The sequence below is a fragment of the Tribolium madens genome, unplaced genomic scaffold (genome assembly GCF_015345945.1).
Source record: "Tribolium madens isolate multiple individuals breed KSU strain unplaced genomic scaffold, Tmad_KSU_1.1 Scaffold_2;HRSCAF=44;Tcas5.2_LGX, whole genome shotgun sequence".
Taxonomy (NCBI): domain Eukaryota; kingdom Metazoa; phylum Arthropoda; class Insecta; order Coleoptera; family Tenebrionidae; genus Tribolium; species Tribolium madens.
In genome coordinates, this window is record NW_025400995.1 from 3,638,124 (window position 1) to 3,658,839 (window position 20,716).

The window sequence follows — 20,716 nt, forward strand, 5'->3', positions numbered from 1 at the left end:
GGGTTGTAAATAATCTTGTGTTCACTCGATTTTCGATTCCAAATCATTCTACCTCTGTAGAGGTGTTATTTATAAATATTTTTTTACCGGACTTGAAATTGTCACCTTAATATACAACAATCTACATTTTGACTGTTTTAAAAGTTCGGAAAAACGTCTTAAAATGTATTTTTTTAATTTGCGCACTTTTATTCAAACTTTCTCTACCTTTATTACAATTTGTAGATAACCTATCGCAATTTTAAAACAGTCAAAATGTAGAAAAAAAATATTCTCTTTCACATGCTACCAAATTCATAAAAATATCTGTAGTAGTTTTTCAAATACAGAGGTAGACATTTACATTGGAACTCCCAGAAGAGATTTTGCTCCGGCCGCCTTTTAAAGACTAAACAATTTTAAAACTCATCATTTTTGTTTTAGAATCTCATCTGCCGACTTATCATTAAAAACTCAAGCTCAGGCAGTTTTTTGATTTAATTTAGTTGTTTCGGGGGTAGAAGGGTGCCGACTGCTCTATTTTTAACTGTTACACATTTTTAAAGTGACTAAGTAAGATAGGGTTTTTAATTTAAATTTAATTGTAAATGGGGGAATTAGGAACAGGAAACATTTCGAATCGTCTTTGAAACATTTATTATTGTACTTTAAATGCATTCACAATCTGCGTTTATCCCGGTAGCATCTGCAATTATGTTGCTTGCTATTTTCATTATCATTAATGATTCTATTATTGTTGGCTACCAGAGATTATTTCATGCTTTGCAGGTATTATTTGAGTAAAAGTTCCATTGTCGTTATTTATGTCAAAGCGTAATTGTTTTGATTATTTAATCGAATGTAATTTTATTAAAATTTTGGTTTATGAACTTTAGCGGTAAATGATTTTTTTTTGAATGGGATGCAGTCATTTGTCATGGGTGTTGTGATTGACATTTGACAGGTGGCTTTGTCGGTGTTTGCAAGAGACAAGAGGGTAATTGGTGTGTCATTTTTCGTGTTTCCATATTTTCGAATAATATAAAGAAGTTTTATATGGTGAAAATACAGTTAAGGTCAAGCTTATATTTACTAGGCGTGCAGCTCTTTCTAGTGATAAGTGAACAATGCCACGACCAACCAATTAGGAAGACTGGCGATGTCGAAGACCCAATCACACTTTGCCTCGATTTCCATTAATTTTCCTTAAACACGGCGAAGAGATCGGCTGAATGAATAAATTAATTATTGAGATTGTTGATTGAGAATCATAAAAGTGATGGTTAATTTATCGCAATTTATGCATATTTGCTAGTCTTGAACGAGGTACATAAATTCAATGACCACTTTATTATGGTTGAGTGCACTTTATACCACGCAAACCAAATGTTGAATCTTTTATTACCATTGACCCACATCCGAACAAAGTATCTTTGTTGTTAGATGACACTCGGTTTTCACTTTTCCATCCCGGAAAATCTTCCTAGAACAAAGAGTTATTTTACGGAATTAATCAATGGTTCATGATTATCACGACTGAAATTACATAGGTTCATGACAGTCTCTATCAGGACGGTATCTAGGCCGAATTTGATTGGTGATCGTGAGTTTTCTGAAATTTTAACAACGATCATAAATCTTAATCTATCATCTGAATGATTTTTTTGTACAGTTAGGGCAAAATTAACAATTAACGCCTTGGCTGCGTTTCAACAATCGAATCCTTTGATTACATCTTTTATGATTTGATGTAGAGTATAATTTTTAATTTTTTTAGCTACAAGTGCTTTAGGTTGCACGCAAATACAGATTTCCTTGCTCCAGGTCGCAATTTTAACACTCATAGTGCATTAGCTCTTTTTCTTAAATAAATTAAATGTTTCTTGTTTCCTGGCTAACATTATTGAAAGCTAAACACAATAATTGTAATCTAATTTAACTTGTTTGTCACGGATATAGATAACACTATTTTAATGCGAAAGCTCTCAGATCGACAAATCTGGGACGGCCACAAAATTAAATAAAATTTGCATTAGTCAATTAATTCTAATTATATGTCGTTACTCGCTACTCTACATACACAAGAAAATATGGTTGCGGTCATTTTATTTTCAGTTTCAAGAGCAAATTGTTCTACTTAATAAGAATATTTTACACTTGCAATACAAATGGAGGTAACCCAGATTTAGCCGGGCCAATAAAACAAATCTTGCAATTCAACCAACAACATTGTTACTTCTAACTGTAAACAAATTCGTAAAAACAATTTTAACGAATACCGATTTCCCACAATGATCCACTTGAAGTATCACACTTTTTCAGCAAATTCTTTTAATTGAGATTTTGTGATTTTTTCGCCCCTAATACCAGGTACGCCACTGAACAACGGGAACGTTATTAAAAAGTCATCAAGCTATAGTGTAAGGATTTTTAATTTCTGAATTAGGTTAATAAACGAAACAGTTGTGTTTTGTTTCGGTAATAAAACATCGATTTTGTTAAATTTTATTACTCAATAACATTACTGTGATGATAATTACGAAAAGTAGAGAAGACGATGTACTACTTGCGTTAAGTTGTGTAGGCGCTCATGAAATATAATCCATGAATCGAGATTAATAATTTTTTTCGCGACTTTTTGCGTTCGCGTGCGCCTAACTGTAACTGTTACAGATATTTTACTTTTCCTTGGGTACGCATCCTACACAAGGAAATCAGAGCTGCAAATGCCCTAGTTCGTGCCGTGATTTTGTCAGTTCGAGGACCAAAATTGGTATTATGTCATTTTAATGGCTGTTTTACGGGGTACTAATCCCGGCGTCTGTTAAATTGCAAAACTTCTGTAACCGATAACTGGACATTTATTGCGAGGTTCGTCACAAACATAATAAAATAACGGACTTCAAAATGTCTTTATAATACAGTATTTTATATTGTAGATATTTAAATGCGACATCTGCGCACTCTATATTCTGTCCTGTTAGCTTCTGCGAACTGAATCCCGCTGAGATTTTCGATAAAAATAAAACCAATTGCACGACCGAAATTATAATTCCACTCAAAAATACACGTGTCGCCTTGATCCCTTTGTGATGGCGCTTTTGTGCTGTGGTATTAGAGGAAAAAAATCAATTTAGGAATTAATTTGATAAAACCCGATTCAGTTTCGGTTGGTTTTTTGGTACAGTTCTGCACCACTTCTGGAAATGAAAAATTGATTTCATTCATCTTTGACCTAAAATCACGATTTTGATAAAAAGTGATTTAATTTGGCCCTGTATAATTGTAAAGTATAACTGTATTTATGAAAAAACTAACTTAATTTCTGGACGTTTTGCTGAATGCTGGAGGTAATTTACCAGGACAATACTTAAATACGAATTCTCTTCCTACGAATTTAAATACCGTTCACGGTGATTTACGAAGATCGTGGGAAATAAATTTCGATCTAAACTTCTACCTTTTAGAGATTACTTTGATCTCTTACTTAGAACTATGCACTTCCAATTGTTTTAATGATTTATGCTATAATGGTTGCGCAATTCAGAACGGTACTATCCATTATAGGAATTTAAAACAGCATTTGTTCGTATTCATGTAGGTTTCTAGATCGAACTTTTAAACACTTGAATCAATATTTTAGTTTTTGAGAAAGTTACAAAAAATAGATACTAAATCGTTTATTTTTTTTCTTATTTCGACCTTCCGTAAATTGTGCGGTTTGCAATAACCACAGAAATGCTTTATTTAAAAAAGAAATGGAGTGGAAAACCCATCTGTTGCAGGAAACAATGCGTCAATTAAAAAAGCTTAAAAGCTCGAGTAAAAGTGTTATTTCACACCAAACTTCCTAAATGGCCTGAATCCAGTTACTAATTCGTAATTACTATTACCAAATTTCTAGTTTTTTCGTAATAGCTGACTACCGGTTCCAAAGCGAATTTTTCTCTAATGATCACTTTTTTAACTCCAACAATAAGAACTTAATCAACACCTGTGAATAACTCAAAAATAATTGAAACGATAATAAATTTAATTTGTTTTTACGTCTGCATTTCCGCGGTTTTACAATCCTTTAAAGGTATATGCGTACGCTTGCGGTAAAAGCAAATATCTTTAATATCTTAAACTGCACTTAATGTTTTTACAGCAAAAGGTTTTTGGCCGCTTAACCCACAGCTTACGTTTTTCTGACATACGTGAAATAATTTTTCATTTTTTTTTAAAGTATTAATATAATACATTTAGTTATTTATCGTATAAACATGATGAAGAAATTTACTTATTTGTTTTATTTAACACGACAAAAAACCAACAACTGCTAATAAGTATACAAAGAAATTTGCTATAAAAACTAAAAATAAAACTTCGGAAAATTATTTAACCCAATATTAAGACTGGTGATGCTTAGGCACCACAAAATACACTGTGTATTATTGGTTGCCTGAGACTGTTTTATTTATTTTTACTGAATTATGCAATCATTTCAAATTATACCAAACTATTTGATAAGGTAAAATGTTAATATTGAATTTTAATGTTTACGCGTTTAATCAGTGACTGAAATAAAAATATTTTTATATATTAATTATTATTTTTTTGGATCGAGATATACGAGGGGTGGAAGAAAAGTCGTGATGAAAAATAACATAAATTTATAATATACGTTTGTACACTGATACATATTAAAAATAACATAAAATTGTACAAAAATTTCAAATATCAAATGAGGCATTCGACTTGACCTAGTATAATAAAATAATTTATTATTCACGTTTCAAACGTCACTTAACTAAGATATTGTACAATGTCTTTACAAATGGCGATATATGTCAACCGGAATTGTTTATTTCACGTATTAAAATAGTAATTATTTACAGAATGAAAAAGACACAAAAAAATTAATATCGGAGAGCTCAAACGGTAATCGTTTAAATCTCAATGATGTACTAAGTTGGCAGGCAGTAACCACTATACGTTTTAATAGCTTCCTCTGTGTAACTTTTGCCCGCTATCACACCATAATCCATGTGATGGTGCGGACACCGATGCGCGTGAGGACATTGGCACAAACTGTTAACATTCACTTCGTCCAAAAATTCTTGACGTTTACGCACTGTGAACAACCGACAAGGCTCCTTCCGTTGACATCGTAGTCTCTGAAATTTTCACATAATTATTAATTTACTCCAGATTTGTAAAAACTTACAGCTTGTGGTGAACACGAGAAGTAGTACTGGAAAGCGATTTGGCCGTTTGGCATGTGCAAAGCTTGACGTTTCGTAAGATACGTCATTGAGTTTTTCGGACAATGACAATGGACGATCTGTTCTGTCACGTTGTTCGTGTAGAGAGTTATAGTCCAAGTCGTATCCCTGAAAAATCTGAAACGGAACAGGTGGCGAATTATTATCTATAGTTTCAAATGAATTATTTATCAGTCTTGTGTATTGTGTACTAATGACACACAAAAGTCAGGTGTTCGACGCTCTGAAAGGATATACTTATGTAATGACTAGGATTTTTTCTCTGATCCTGGTATATTAAACATGAATGAAGTTATGAGGCCACACAAGGTCGAAATCGGTCACTGATTATCGATCATGAATTTTATGTCATCATTTTTTTCATTTTATGACACAACAAGACGATTTAACTTCCGTATTTCAATACTTTTTGCTATGTTGGTTAATTTGAAAGGAAAGTAACACGTGCTTTGAGTGCTACTGGGTACCAACAATTACAATACCATTAGTCCATATAGTGGATCATCTAAAAACGGATGCCTTTAGGCCTCGGAAGTCGAAAAAGTTCCGTTATAAGAAATGTGTACTTGTGAGAACTGTATTGTGTCTTAATATGATGACAAATATCTACTCCAATTTTTGAATTTGGAGTATTCAGAATAATTTACTAATCAACATTCCTCATTCCTGACCGACATTTTCCCGTTGAAATCCCAAAGTTTTTGTAGTTATTATCATCAGAAACCAGCCACAACTAACAAATTAACTAGTCTAGAGAAAAAGCCGATCTTTTTTGTTTTTTTAACCGGATATAAGTCATATCTAATTAAGTTCAGTAGATTCAAGTTGATTCCGATTGAAATTTTAAAGTTGCTATTGCTTCCGGCGAAACTGGAAACGATTTAAATGGACAATCGTGTACGAGATTATAATAAAATTAATGATTACATAGAAATTCCAAGAAAGTTGAATATAATCAGGACAAGGACATGCGATTTTCCTTGAATCAAATCAAACGAAAACTATTCATTGATGTAATATCGTTTATCTGAATCGTGACTGAGTTTAATGAAAATAATTAATTTTGCCGCACCTCAGTTGTAGAGGAAACAGATAATATGAATGGACGACGCTTTCTCAACTCGTTTACTCTCATGCAAGAAAAGCAATTTCCAATATGTCGATATCCGATTTTTGAAAATTTTATGCAACCAAACATACGATAATAGCTCGTACCTGCATTTTGGTATTTTCTTGACCGGTTCGCAGAGCTTATACTGCCTGGTTTTGTCAGCTAAGGTGTAGCCATCATCAGGTTGGAGATCTAGGGGGCACTTCCTGTCCCCGGTGCATCTGCATTGTTTCTCAATCCAGGGGGTGTCGTACATGTCTAGTTTATTGCAGATCGCTCTAGGTCCACATTCGGGTAGATCAGCATCGGTCGTCTGCGAACAAAAAGCCATATCATCAATCTTGGGTCGTTAAATTAGTGGAAGACGTCAAGTTTGAAGAATGGTGAAAACAATATCGAGGGGCAAGGGCGCGGGCGGGCGGCCGGCCGGCCGGCCGACACGGTACAGGTGTTCATGGGGGTGCCCCACAATCGTACACCTTGCGTCTGGTCTGTCTTTACCAGCCGTGGGAAAATCGACCAGTTGCTGGGCTAGTCGTGGGCCAGGCAGCCGCCCAGCACAATGCTGGCACCCTCCATCAGCCCCCTTCCCTCTGCCCCGGAAGACTCAGATTTATGCTCTTCTACCACCGGAAGCTTTCCTTCTCCATTTCGCCATGGGAAAGGATATCTCGCTATCTCGATAATTAAAATCCGGCGCCATTTTAGCGCGAAAATTAAAACGCTACGATTGTTCCGAGAATGGTTTGCAATTAGTAGCCAGCTACCTGACTCGGACAGATTCGGAGATTAAATCTGATGGTATAAACATAAATTAACTACCGGGCTTTAAAATTTAGCTTCAAGCATCGATAAGGAGATACGAGATGAAATTAATGACGTCTTGTATTTAGAGGCGGAGCCAAGTACCATCAAATAGTTTTTTAAAAAACACGATTTTTGTTCTTATTTTAGGAGTTTCGTAAAACCCGTTTAATACCGGATCTGGTGTAATTTCCCAGACTATCATCGGTACACTGGTAAAAATTGACTTTTTTTCGTAGAGCGCAACTATTGCTATTGTAAATATTGCTAGTTAAAAATGCGGATACGTAGGTATGTCGCTTGAATTCACTTCCTCCCCATTGAGGTCTTCACAATGGGCTGCAATGATTTAGGACCTCGCTAAGAATCAGTGTCTTGCCCGTTCTGGGTTCCGGTACTTCCGCTCTTTTAACATCACAATCTTTTGTCAAGCTTTACTATAAAACCTATACGTGTACTACACATAAACATCGCTTCGACCTTTCCTCAGGAAGTCCTTTCAGTCCTTCATGCAAAAAAGATAAACAGATAAATTAATTAATTAAATCCAATCTCGAATCGATCGTCATGTGAAAGTATCGAAAGCGTAGGTGGCCAACTGTTCATTGCTTTAATTGAGGACAATCAGACCCGTACTTAAAAAATTTGATCGACACCCGATTTTGACGTAATTTTCGGCGGGGAAAACAAGAATGTTGTACCACTAGCATCAGGCAATTTTATTGATGTCCATACTCGAGTATGGCAAAGAAACAAAGAACATTCCGATAGTCTGACACAAGCTATAATGCAGTAATTTGGTATAAAAACCACCACACTTAAATATTAATAATTTCACATTAAGTACGGATAAATTACTTTTGTGATGTTTCAATTTCCGGATTTGTTTTTCCCTCTTAATTCGGTTGGGTCATCAATCTTTGAATCGGTTTGAATTAAATCAAAGTTTTTAACACAGAAGAGAGGAAACAGCCAATCTTATTTCATAAATTTAATACGTTGCGGCACATTGTATTTTTATTATTTGTTAAATGTGTTTAATTGGTTTTTATGCTAAGTTGTAATTATTGCTTGATGATTTTTACGGAGCCATTAGGATATCCTCCGATCTTTCTATTTTGTTACTGCAGGCTTTGTTTAGTGTTTCCGCAGTAAATTGTCTACTTTTCACTGGAAGAAGAAGAAGAAGAAGAAGAAAAAACTCGTAATTGAGGAATTTTTATCGAGGAAACGGTCATTTATAATTCCATCAAACTAGAATCTGGAATTACCGCAATGTAAACAATTATTTTTTGAACTACATATTGCGACCAACTGGACCGTTTGGGCCTTTTCCACTTGATTGATTTACTACATCTTCCAAGCTGTTGTTTTAAAATTTAAATGTAAGGATGAATGATAAATAATTCGGTGGGTTCTTTTCTTACCCCGACTTGGTACAATATTTTGACGTTGGTGAAATCGATGTTTTTCTTGCGATGAAATCCGCCAATGTTGTGATTGAGTCTGTGGTGATGTACGTAATGTTCAGTCGGATGATGTTGAAAAACTTCCAAAGGTAATCTCGAGCAGAGGCCGTGAATTGAAAAAAGCACTAAAATGACGATACTTTCGAAATTCATTATATAAAAATTCCATCCGATCAGTCGAGTATTGGTAAAAACACAGCAATTTCAACGCACTATTCCACAATCCAACCACGAACAGCTATCACTCGCGTACCGACTTCGATACGATATGAATGAATTGCGTAACGCTAAGACTATGCCTTAGTGCTACTTTGATCATTTCACAGAGCGTACTACTAGCTCGCTCGTTCGAAGGCATGAATGGAGACAGATCAGGGACCAGGCATGCCCCCTAGACGCTAACGCACTCACAAAACACGACAATTCGCAGTACCACTAACGGGATTTTCGCCGGGGTGACACAACCACCCTTTCAATCGCAAAATCACACTCAAAAAACAAACTCTCCAACACGGTTGCGTAAGATTTTTTGCTTTTTTTGCACAGCAGCGCACACCTGTCGCTCAGGTGAGAGCCGCCTGTACAGGGTGGACGGATTTATGAATGGTACAACCAGTCGTACTCTTGTTATTGGAAATTTTCATTCATACGTATCGTGCTACAACACTACACATTTTACTAAACGTATTTTCAAACGTAAACTGCCGTTCTACCAGTTACCAACTTTAGCTCCTTCTTTGTTCAATGGCCAACAGAAAAAGTGAAAGGCGAATACTTTTGTTTATTTCTGATATCTGCTCGATTAATAGTTTGTTTTTAATTATTGACGTACTTCAGTTTTACACATTTATTCATTTCGTAATAGCTCCAATTACACTAATTACACACCATTTGTTATTACCATTCCGACACTATCACATTTATAAATAGGCCCATCGACTAAGTCGTCTTCAATCAAATACCCACTTTCCCTCATTTAATTTAATAATTTCCTTTCTTGTTCTTAAAACTGATAATTAGGATAATTCCAGTTATACCAATTAAACAATTGACGAATAAAATGTTAAAAATGTGTCTTTGATGGAATTATCTTATTCAAGGTTAAATCTTGCAAATTAAAATGATGGTCCTGTATTACAACGTTTGTGTGCACTGTAGGTCATAAATTGTCGTTGAATGAGAAGCTTGTGGTATTTGTGGAGTACCATATAATTTGAGTCAATCATGTCCGGCGATCGGATTGAAAAGTTTCAATTAACAAGTAGTAAATTGTGCGATGGCAAGAGGTCTCTCAGGAGTCTGATTTTGTTGACATATTTGCGATTTTTTGGTGTGTCGGTCGCCCACGCTTATTAACTTACGAGAGAACTTGAAACAAGACTAGAAAAATCTAACAGCAATCTGATTTCCGGCGACCGCTTTTAAAGCCGGTCGTGAAAGAAGTCCGATATGTAGCAGCGGAGAGCTCGCAGTAGGATGGTACCGATTGTGCTTGACCAGTACCGGATTTAGGCTGTGGAAGTTGGGCCTGTACAAGCTGCGGTTTCGCATTCTTCGACGTTACGTCACCTGGAGTCGAGTTGTAAACAGTTTTTTCGCTTCTCTTCTTTTGTTGACGGATTTCTTCATGCGTTGCTGTCCAGCCGGAAACGGAAATAAGGGAATCGATCTCGGGCCGATATTTCTCATACCTGACCTGTGTATGGGCGCATTCCGCACCTGTTGCGTCCGGAAGTTCATATAACTGAAAATGTCTACGATAAACAAGATACGAAATGTCAAATTCTTCGACTGGATGGGATGGTCCTGACATGTCTGAAACTTCATCACACGTCCCACCAAATTTGCGGTTTCCAGAAACTTATTACACAACAAACACGTTTTTCTCTCATTAATCAATGAATATGGAACAGTTTGGAGTATTACTACTCATAGTACTAGGAAAAACGTGAAAAAATCACAACAAACAAATCATTGTTTACTAATAATGAGTGGGGAAATTTAAAGTTCATGGAACAAACATTACGCCACGTGCTAAAAAACTAATTTCCTTAATTATTACTACATTAATTAGAATTATAATGCATAATTCTTTTGGGAGAGAAAAATTTCAAGTAAGATAAGATACCAGGAACATAAAAAAAAATTGCCATTTATTTTTTGACAGTAGACATTTTTTTATGTCTTTTCTCGTGGCTATTTAATGACACTGATGATCTTGTATATGTTTTTTTATATTTATTTACTAAAGGTACAAACATTTTACCAATAAAAAACACAAATAACAATTTACGAAGCTTGACAGCTTCCTTGTTTCCTATTCTAATAGCCTGTAGCAAACAGAAATAAATAGAGTTAAAGTGCAAAATTTAAACTCTCATAACTTCGAAATCTTTATAGATAGAATTTTTTTAACATTTTTTCCATGTTCTTGGTAAGGATACCAAAAGTAAGCATAGCATTTTTACATAGCATAGCATAGCATACATAGCATTTTTATCTAGGGCGCGAATTCTGGTGCACCTGTATTATTTCTTCTTTTGCAAACTAAAATTATGAAAAATCTGATAAAGCATAGAAATAACATCTGTTATTAGACTGAGGTATTTTCATTCAATATTCTAACAAAAAGAATATATTATACAATTTTTATTTTGAAACAGTATCGATGTGCGATTTTGGATAAAAATTGGATAAATTGAGGTGTACTAGAATGCCAAGGCATTTTTTAGAGTTTTAAAAGTGTAAACACGCGGTGTGCGTTTAAATTTTTTCGGTCATACAGATTTAAATTTTCAATAACATAAAAAATATAGCAAATCTGGTTGAACGCATTAAATAAACTTACCTAGCAACACGTATTTTTATAACTTTTAATAAAGAATATGTGTCATTATGGGTGCTTAAAGAGGAAAAAACCGAATGCTAAACTTTCAATATGCTGTTTTAGTTAATTTCAAATTAAATTAAATTAATTTTCAGTGGAGTACAATGAAATTAAATGTAAAATTAAAAAGTTGTACTTATTTATCTTTCGAGTAATAAATTTAATTAATAAAAAAATAATGCTTATAGTGGAACAACAAAGCCCTGGCCCTGGGGTTTTGGAAATTATCATGCTACTATACTACATTTTAAATTGCAACTTGAATGAGAGAAAGAATTCTAAAATTTAATAAAACAGAAGAAAAGAATTTACAGTACTTTAACAAAATTTTTGGGAAAACCAACAAATTGGTATTTATTTTGGTGTTTTATACATTTTTTTCTGATCATTAATAATTTGCTTGAAATCATGAGATTTCTTCTTAATCATTTTTATTACTAGTTCTGGCTCAAGAAATCTTTTAAATTTATCTCAGTATCTAATTACTTAAAAAAAGATTTTTTATCAATAATACTGTATTTGTATTATATAAAAGATACATGGTGTGTCCCAGCGAGTTGAAAAAGTCCATTAGTGACTTTGGTGAAATTAAAATAAATATATATCTATCCATCGCCTAAAATTATTTTCAACTATACAGCGTGTCTCAAAATACAATAGAAACTTGTGTTTTTTTAAATGAAACACCATATAAACATATATATGTTTCTTAGCGTTTTTGGATGTAGATTTTTATTATAATATTTTTAAAACTAAACTTTTTTTCGTCAATTTTGCATAGTTTTAAAAATAAGACGGTTTTTTTGACGAAAACATGCACTTTTTAAAACTAAGACATGTACAAATATTTTTTTTACTATCGCAAATAAGACGGTACAAGCTATGAGGTTTAACATTTTTTTAGTGTGTTGCATTTGCAAAGATAAAAAAATGAAGGCGTTTGTTTAAAGTTCAATAAAAATTTTTTAATGGAACACCTATTTATTGTTTTTGCATTTAAAAGATTATTAATTAAATTGTCTTTCTAAAATTATTTACTTTTAGGTTTTTATAATCAATAACTAAAAAGATATTTAAACTTTAAACATTAAAAAAGTAATTACTATTGTTTCAGTAGCCAAAAAGTGCACAGTTGCACAAGAGATGGAAGAAATATCACTTAATAATCACATTTGTGTTAAACTGAATTCATAATTCTTTATTTTTACAATCAAATAATTCGAATTTCAGTATTTATAACGAGTTTTACAATCTCTAGATAAATCAACGGATAAGTGATCCGTGGTGGAATTACTATGGTTGCCATAGTATCAACAATGCCCAGATATGGATAGGCATTGTTGCTACAATTAATATTGAATGTTAAATATCTTTTTATTTATCAACTCTAGACATTAAAAGTTTATTTTTTTAGACAGACAATTTATCAATCTACTAGATGCAAAAATAAAAAATAGGGTGTTCTATTTAAATTTTTTAAGTTATTTAACTTTTAACAAATTTCTTAATTAATTAATCTTTACAATTGCAAAACACTGAAAAATTGCTACAGCTTTAAATTCTGCTCTTTCTTCTTTGCAGAAGTAAGAAAAAATTTGTTCTAGTTAGTTAGTTTTTGTGCCTGTTTTTGTCAAAAAAAAACGTCTTATTTCTAAAACTAAGCGAAATCGACTAATAAAAGTTTACCGTAAAAACATTGTTTTTTTTCAAAGGCTAGATCCAAAAATGCCAAGTTTCATTTAAAAAAAAACACAAGTTTGTTTCGTAATTTATTTTTGGGAATAAAAATAATTTTAGGTGATGCACTAGATTAGAATCTGTCAATGTCCTATTCAACTTTATTTTTATTTTACCATTTAAAGGTCACTAATGGACTTTTTCAACTCGCTGGGACAGCCTGTATGTTGCACTTGTCGGTTTCAAATATTTAGTCTCAATGAACAAAAACGTATTTAAATAATGCTCAGCATTCTAGAATGTTTTTGTGATCGCTTCTATAGTGACACCTTACACAGTGTTATAAAAAAATTAATTCGATCATGACTATCATTATTAAATATATAGGGTAAAGGAGAACAAAGTAGTATAAAATTATTTTTTCTTTTTCGAATGATTTAATGACTGAGTGCATGTTGTCAGCGTAGTAATTGTAGTGCAAATTCTGCAATGGTTTACCTAATGAGCTCCAGAAAAACCTTCTATAATTACTTTTCTATCAGCTAATTAAGACAAGAATTAAAATCATTAAAACCTTAACAGTTTTTATATTGTTTCATTTTTAAATCTTATATACATAGATCCGAGTTAGTTCTATTTACCTTCCTTCTTTATTTTTTCCTTGTGCGCGAACCTCATTATAACTGAAATTAAATTTCATAAAACTGAGGAATGTGGAATATGTCGCTATAAAATTTCAATGCATTGTTGTGAATGGTTAAATGAAGTGGATCTCCCTTAATCAAAGCTTATTTTGATGTTTATATCCGCGCAATAAAGTGATAAAGAAATATAAAACCAAAGTTGGCCAGTCAGCAATAAACACAAATTATGTACGGAAAGAAAACCGTAATACAACATATTTTCTTTTTCGAAATCTTCGTACCGGAAATAGTTTATTATAGCGATTATGATATTTGCATAAATATTTATGGATTGAGAAAAGTGGTTAGGAATGGCGCCAGACATTTCGAAAATGGCCCCCTATCAGGCCAGAGGTTTGAATATTTGAGTTGTTTTTAATTCAATGTGCACCGCTTCCGGAAATTGGGCGCCTTAGAAGCCTCACGCTCTTATTTCCGGCGTTTTTAGTTTTCTGAAGAAATTTCAAATTTATTACGGCGCCAACCACTTTGATGTTGTTGATGGCCCATTGAGGCCTAATCTGTTTAAAAACTGCAACCGTATTGCTGCGCTTATGAGCTACCGATGGTAATGTAATTCCATCAACCTGTTGAACCAGTCTCGGAATTAAACTTTGTCGCAATTATTCGAAAATTAGGAATCTAGATCGCGCTGTAACAAAAGATTTAATTGGAAAGTGGAAAAAAAGACTCCTAAGTCATTTGCTCGATACAAAGCGCGGGTAAATTTCATGTTGTATGACTTCCGTTACCTCAGGCATTTCAAGAAAAACTGGCTCGAATCTTACTACCACCTGTTCATCAGATACAATCACTTAAATCACACAAAACTCGTTCATCAGTGCCGACAAAATGGCGAATATCAAACAAGAAATAATGTTCACAATAAAATTTATTCTGATATGAAATTTATTCTACACGAAATTTTCAGCGACGACCAGGATTATCATCTCCGTGCAACCAATCATCATCAGATCCAGCACCGTTGATGTCACCATTGGAGCAACTTTCATCAAATGTGTTCACACATCGTTTTCCGGGGTTATCACCACCGTTCAAATACGTTTCATCTGATCCAGCTCCATTTATGATATCGTTGATACAACTTTCATCAAATGTGTTGGGGCAACGTTTACTGGCGAGGTGGAGGCGATGGAATAAAGTACCCCAGGATTTAGCCGGAGCATTTCTGTAATTAATTCTAGCCGGGAAATAGTGGATATTTGGGTGAGCGTAGTAGCAGAAAACTGCCGGTAGAAGAACGAAAAGAAGCAAAAAAGCGGCTTTCATTTTGCTAAAAACAGCATTTTTAATTAAATTATTACCTACTATTTTACTCACTTATTAGGTTGGAAGGCACAGAATGAACTGATTTTTCACGCATTCGAGCCCTATTTTATACCAGTTTTAATCTCAGTATTAATTAAATTATTATTTAATACAAATATCAGATTACCGGGAAGTGTTTAATTAAATATTATATTTTCCCTTATTTGTTACGATTTGTTTTGGTTTGATTTATCTTTATTTAATATACCTACTGCTAGTCCTTATCATTATCACAACATCAAAAACTTTAATAACTCATTCAAGTGGCTTTGGCTTGCAATAAAGTATTTTACGAGTATGAATCACAATCTATTTTTTGTGCGTTTCTATAATTAGTCTCATAGTTGGAATTTGTTTATAAATTATAAATAATGTTAAATCCGGTGACTTACTTTTTGCTAGTACCTCGTACATTGCAACTTGACGTAGATTCAAATTCCGCGCTTTTTGTAGCTGTCAACTTGACAGATGACCCTAACCTAAATTTCTACAATATTGATTAATTTTTTTAGTTTCGTAAATAATTATCAGAAATGGCAAATTCAAAAACAGACGTACAAACTGAAGTGGAAAATGTTCGTGTTTTTGTTCGAGTGCGTCCTTTAACGAAAAAAGAAGAGGCTGAGGGTCATCTAAATGTACTTTTAATCGACCCTAAAGAGAATTTAATTGCTTTAAATAAAGAAGGGGCAAACCCAAAACCATTTAAATTTGATCAGGTGTTTGGCGAAGAATCAACCCAGGTTTGACACTTAATTTAAAGTAGAATCAGAGTGAGGTTTTGGTTGTAGTTATCTTTGTATCGAGTGATAGCTGTGCCTATTGTTGAGAAGGCTTTGGAGGGGTACAATGGCACGATTTTTGCGTATGGACAGACGGGAACTGGAAAGACTTACACCATGTCGGGGAATTACGCAAAACCGGAACTTAAAGGGATTATTCCCAACACGTTTTCGCATATTTTTAGTCAGATTTCGAGAGCTAGTGGCGAGACTTCGTTTGTTGTCACTGTCACTTATTTAGAGATTTATAATGAAGAAGTTAGGGATTTGCTGTCCACGGATCCGAACAAAAAGTTAGCAATACGCGAAAGACCAGATGTGGGAGTGTATGTCAAGGATCTCATGGGATTCACCGTTGACTCAATTGAATCAATTACTGAATTACTCAACAGAGGAAACAAGAATCGAGTCACTAGGTCTACTTTGATGAACGACGTTAGTTCAAGATCGCACGCGATTTTTACCATAACTATTGAATCAAAAAATAGAAGTAGCAATAAAACCACTGTTGGCAAACTTAATTTAGTTGACTTGGCTGTGAGTCGGTAATAAGTTTGAGGGGGAGGTTTTAAAGCCAGTTTGTAGGGCTCGGAACGTGCAAGTCGAACCCAAGCTACAGGTGAGCGTTTAAGGGAAGCTAGCAATATTAATTTATCGCTTTCTGTACTCGGAAATGTTATTTCTGCACTCGTTGATGGCAAAAGTAGTCATATTCCTTACAGAAACTCAAAATTGACGCGATTACTTCAAGATTCATTGGGTGGAAACTCAAAAACAGCAATGGTATTTGTTAATTAGAACGACAAATTGTGGCTATAGTTACGTAATTTGCAGATTGCGATGGTAAGTCCGGCAGATATTGACTATGAGGAGAGCATATGTACTCTACGATACGCAGCGAGAGTCAAACATATACAAAACCATGCTCGAATTAATGTCGAGCAGCGCGGCCTCATTGAAGGGTTTGAGCACGAAATCGCTGAATTGCAAGAAAAAATCCATTTATTGTCACTACAGGAACAAAAACCGAAGAAGAGAAAGGAAAGAGCGTCCGCACAAAAGGTTGAAGAGCTCAAAAAATGGGAGGAGGAATTGCAAAAAACCGAGTACGTTTAGCTGTCAATAACTTTGAAAAGTTAATGTTTTTTGTAGGAAAGAAAAGAACGAATTGATGCAGAAAATTTCGCTGATCCAGAAACGGATTCTTGTGGGTGGTGAAAATTTATTCGAGAAGGCACAAATCCAGGCCTTCTTGATCGAATCCACGGGGGCCGAAATCGAAAACTTGGACAAAAACCACCAACAGTTGGAAGAAACGTTAAACAAGAAGGGCCAAGAAAGAATTGACGTGGAGGAAAAATATTCGAGTCTCCAAGAAGAAGACGCCGGAATTGGGAAAAAAATCAAGAAAGTCCAGTCTTATCTAAACGAAGTCAAGGAGGAGTATGCCGATAAGGAGCACGAATACCAGCGCGAAATGGAAGCGCTTTTGGACAACAACCGGCTTCTGGTCCGAGAAACGCAATTGGCGTGTTTAATGATCGATAGTTACATACCGAAGGAATATTTAGTAGGTTTGTGGTACTGACGCGTCATTGATTTGACTCGTTATTTTTAGAAAAAAATCGAAGCCAATTTGATATGGAATTCGGAGACTCAGGAATACCAAATGCGAGGAGTGGCATATACTGGGAATAATATGAGGAAACGGCAATCGGCCCACTCGGAGTGTTTCACTCCGGTTAAGTTTGATATGAAACCGGTCTATCACAAGTACCCGGAAAAGAAGCGCGAACGCAAGATGATGTACGAAAAACGGTCATTTTCCGCAGTCCCAAAGGCACGCTAATTATTTACCAGTATTATTTGTGTTGTGTTAATTTGTGATATTAATTAAGCTTGAACTTTTTATTTATTTCTGACTCTATAATGTACTTAAATAAAGTATCTATTTATTGCCCAATCGTGTGCTATTTATGGGTAGGGGTGGGGAGGTTTGAATTTGCGCGGCAGGTTTGATTGATGCGATTGGACGACAGATTCGGAGGCGTCTCATTGTCACTTTTTTGTTGATGGCGAGCTGTTGGTAGTTGTTTCGCAAATAAATAAATTACAATAAAATGTAAACTGAAAGTTACAATTGAGTTATATTGTGGCAAGTGAACAGTGGGATTTACGTTAATCAAGAGATTATTGATTTTTATCATTGATAAAATGAACACACAGGTGGTATCAAGAGAACGATCAATTTTTTTGTCCAAACTTAACTTCCCAACAAGTTCTTCTGACAGTCGTTTGCAGGATGAAGGGAACAATTCGGATGTCGAAGGGAAAGTCAAAAACAGACTCCTCTCAATGTGGAATAACGTGAAATATGGTAAGATTCTTAACCTAAAACTCAGCACCTTATTCATGACCAAACTATGTGCAAACAAAGACATTTTTTGTTTGTCTTGCTAGAATTCATGATTCATATTCGCGGCATTTCATAAATCAAAAGCTATATTTAGTGCAATCCTGCAGAAATAATTTAAGACAGCTTACATAAGCAGTTTCTTCCGATTTTAGCCAAACCGGAAGTCTTGAAACCCTAAATAAACACAAAAAATTCCGTTACAAAACCAATCATGTGATAAATGATGTAAATCTATCAAAAAATATTGTGAAAACCACAAATCCTTGATGGTATTGCCTTCAAAATTAACAAAACTTTCCCAGTGTTTTGTTATTTGGCGCAAAAATAAATAATTCAATTGCAAATTTGGATCGCCCAAATCCCCACGTTATACGTAATGGAGTTATCACTTATCAAGGATTACAGTCACGAATTCGATTTGCACAAACTGTAAAATGAATTTTGTCAATAACATGGTTAAAAATAGTTTTACATATAGGGATGAAACTTAAGACAAACTTCTCGAAAGAATCTCCAGTCTGGCTCCTAGGCAAGTGTTACCGAAGGATAGAAAGTCCTTCATCAGACAGCACCGAATTAGGGACCGACGTCGCCGCTTTCCAAAGCCAGAGCGAGGTAACCAGCCCCATTATCGCCAAACAAGGCTCATTCTCACTTTCCAGATCGCCAGCAGTGACGATGAAGGCTTTGAAGGATTTAAGAAAGATTTTATTAGTAGATTATGGCTGACATATCGGCGCGAGTTTCCTATTTTGAACGGCTCCAATTACAGCAGCGACTGTGGTTGGGGCTGCATGTTACGTAGCGGTCAAATGCTGATTGCTCAAGCTTTAGTTTGTCATATTTTGGGCAGAGACTGGCGATGGCAACCCGATCACCAACCCACAACCAGGGAAAGTTTCATTGAAGTGGTGAACCATCGCAAAATTATTAAATGGTTCGGAGATAAACCGTCGCGGAATAGCCCGTTTTCGATTCACACACTTGTTGCCTTGGGCGAAGCCTCGGGGAAGAAAGCGGGGGACTGGTACGGGCCTGGATTTGTAGCACATCTTTTTCGGTAAATCAATTAACTGCCGTTAATAAATTACTAAATGTTAATTACAGGCAAGCGTTTAAGCGCGCTTCTGAGGACAACTACGAATTTGACTCTCTTACAGTTTGTGTGGCCCAAGACTGCGCAGGTGAGTAAATTTCACCGCAGTTTTTTTTTTATTTTTTGACTTATTTTTTTCATAGTTTACATCAAGGATGTGTTGGAGGAGTGCACGGATAAAAACGGGAAGTGGAAATCTCTAATTTTGTTGATTCCGGTTAGGTTAGGGGCCGAAAAATTCAACTCGATTTACGCCCCTTGTCTTACGACATTGTTTAGCTTGAAACAGTGTATAGGTATAATAGGGGGGCGTCCTAAACATTCCTTGTATTTTGTGGGTTACCAAGGTTTGTATCCAATTACGCAACTTGTTTGTTACTGATTTATTGATTATTCATAGATGATAAGTTGATTCATTTGGATCCGCATTACTGCCAGGAAGTTGTTGATGTTTGGGCAGTTGATTTTCCGTTGACAAGTTTCCACTGTAGATCTCCACGGAAAATACACTTAAGTAAAATGGATCCGTCTTGTTGTATCGGATTTTATTGTCCTACCAAAGAAAGTTTTTTTAATCTTATTGAAATTGTCCAGCCTGTAAGGAGATAAATTTTTGGTTAAAAGAAGAATTGATGTTTTTTTTTGCAGTTAGTGATTCCTCCCAGTCGAACTGATAGTCCCGGTAGCGAATATCCTATGTTCATATTCTGTGATGGGTACAGCCGTGATGCCCAAATGTCTCCAAAAAAATTACCTCCCTCTGAATTAGAATATTCCATGGATAGTAGCACTGATGGTGATGATATGGGGACCGAAGCTTTTGAAATCCTGTAAACTTATCTATTGTTAGTTTTGTTTGTTGATTTTCAAAAAGGAGGATAAATGACTGATTGTTACTAAAATATCAATATTTTAAAGTGTTAAAGATTCTCTATTACTGCTACAGACTCTTGTGCTACGTCTCTGAACAATCTATGACATTTTCTATCTAAGTTTTGTATATAACTTTTTTATTTGCTATTTATTTAACTTATTTTTGTATTTCTTAGTAAACTTGTTACTGTGAATAAAAGCATTGTTTCATTTTTTAACACCCTAAGCCTTTTATTTATCACCGTGTTGATAAAATTATCTATTTTTTTACCTTGACTAATAGTTGTTTAATAATCTCTTGTTTCTGTCAATAACATTATCAATTATCATAAACTTATTAACT

The 20,716-nt window shown here is 34.6% G+C and overlaps 4 protein-coding genes across 4 annotated transcripts; 2 read left to right on the forward strand and 2 right to left on the reverse strand.

Moving 5' to 3' along the window:
* Positions 1-4,617: 4,617 nt before the first annotated feature.
* LOC123006502 (protein giant-lens) lies at positions 4,618-9,308 on the reverse strand. The gene is made up of 4 exons (XM_044401027.1): positions 8,589-9,308; positions 6,462-6,670; positions 5,189-5,363; positions 4,618-5,138 (listed from the first exon to the last, which is right to left on the reverse strand). Exons 1-4 carry the CDS (start codon positions 8,781-8,783, stop codon positions 4,929-4,931), a joined length of 789 nt encoding a protein of 262 aa, XP_044256962.1. The 5' UTR covers positions 8,784-9,308; the 3' UTR covers positions 4,618-4,928.
* Positions 9,309-14,751: 5,443 nt separating this feature from the next.
* On the reverse strand, positions 14,752-15,231 carry LOC123006605. Its single transcript, XM_044401207.1, has 2 exons — positions 15,219-15,231; positions 14,752-15,171 (listed from the first exon to the last, which is right to left on the reverse strand). Exon 2 carries the CDS (start codon positions 15,165-15,167, stop codon positions 14,805-14,807), a length of 363 nt encoding a protein of 120 aa, XP_044257142.1. The 5' UTR covers positions 15,168-15,171; positions 15,219-15,231; the 3' UTR covers positions 14,752-14,804.
* Positions 15,232-15,650: 419 nt separating this feature from the next.
* Positions 15,651-17,951, forward strand: LOC123006091 (kinesin-like protein KIF3A). The gene is made up of 6 exons (XM_044400263.1): positions 15,651-15,949; positions 15,998-16,525; positions 16,574-16,771; positions 16,823-17,094; positions 17,141-17,558; positions 17,607-17,951. Exons 1-6 carry the CDS (start codon positions 15,740-15,742, stop codon positions 17,835-17,837), a joined length of 1,857 nt encoding a protein of 618 aa, XP_044256198.1. The 5' UTR covers positions 15,651-15,739; the 3' UTR covers positions 17,838-17,951.
* Positions 17,952-18,056: 105 nt separating this feature from the next.
* Positions 18,057-20,593, forward strand: LOC123006093 (cysteine protease ATG4D). Its single transcript, XM_044400269.1, has 7 exons — positions 18,057-18,365; positions 18,883-19,019; positions 19,067-19,464; positions 19,512-19,588; positions 19,644-19,847; positions 19,901-20,097; positions 20,149-20,593. Exons 1-7 carry the CDS (start codon positions 18,203-18,205, stop codon positions 20,332-20,334), a joined length of 1,362 nt encoding a protein of 453 aa, XP_044256204.1. The 5' UTR covers positions 18,057-18,202; the 3' UTR covers positions 20,335-20,593.
* The last annotated feature ends 123 nt before the right edge of the window (positions 20,594-20,716 follow it).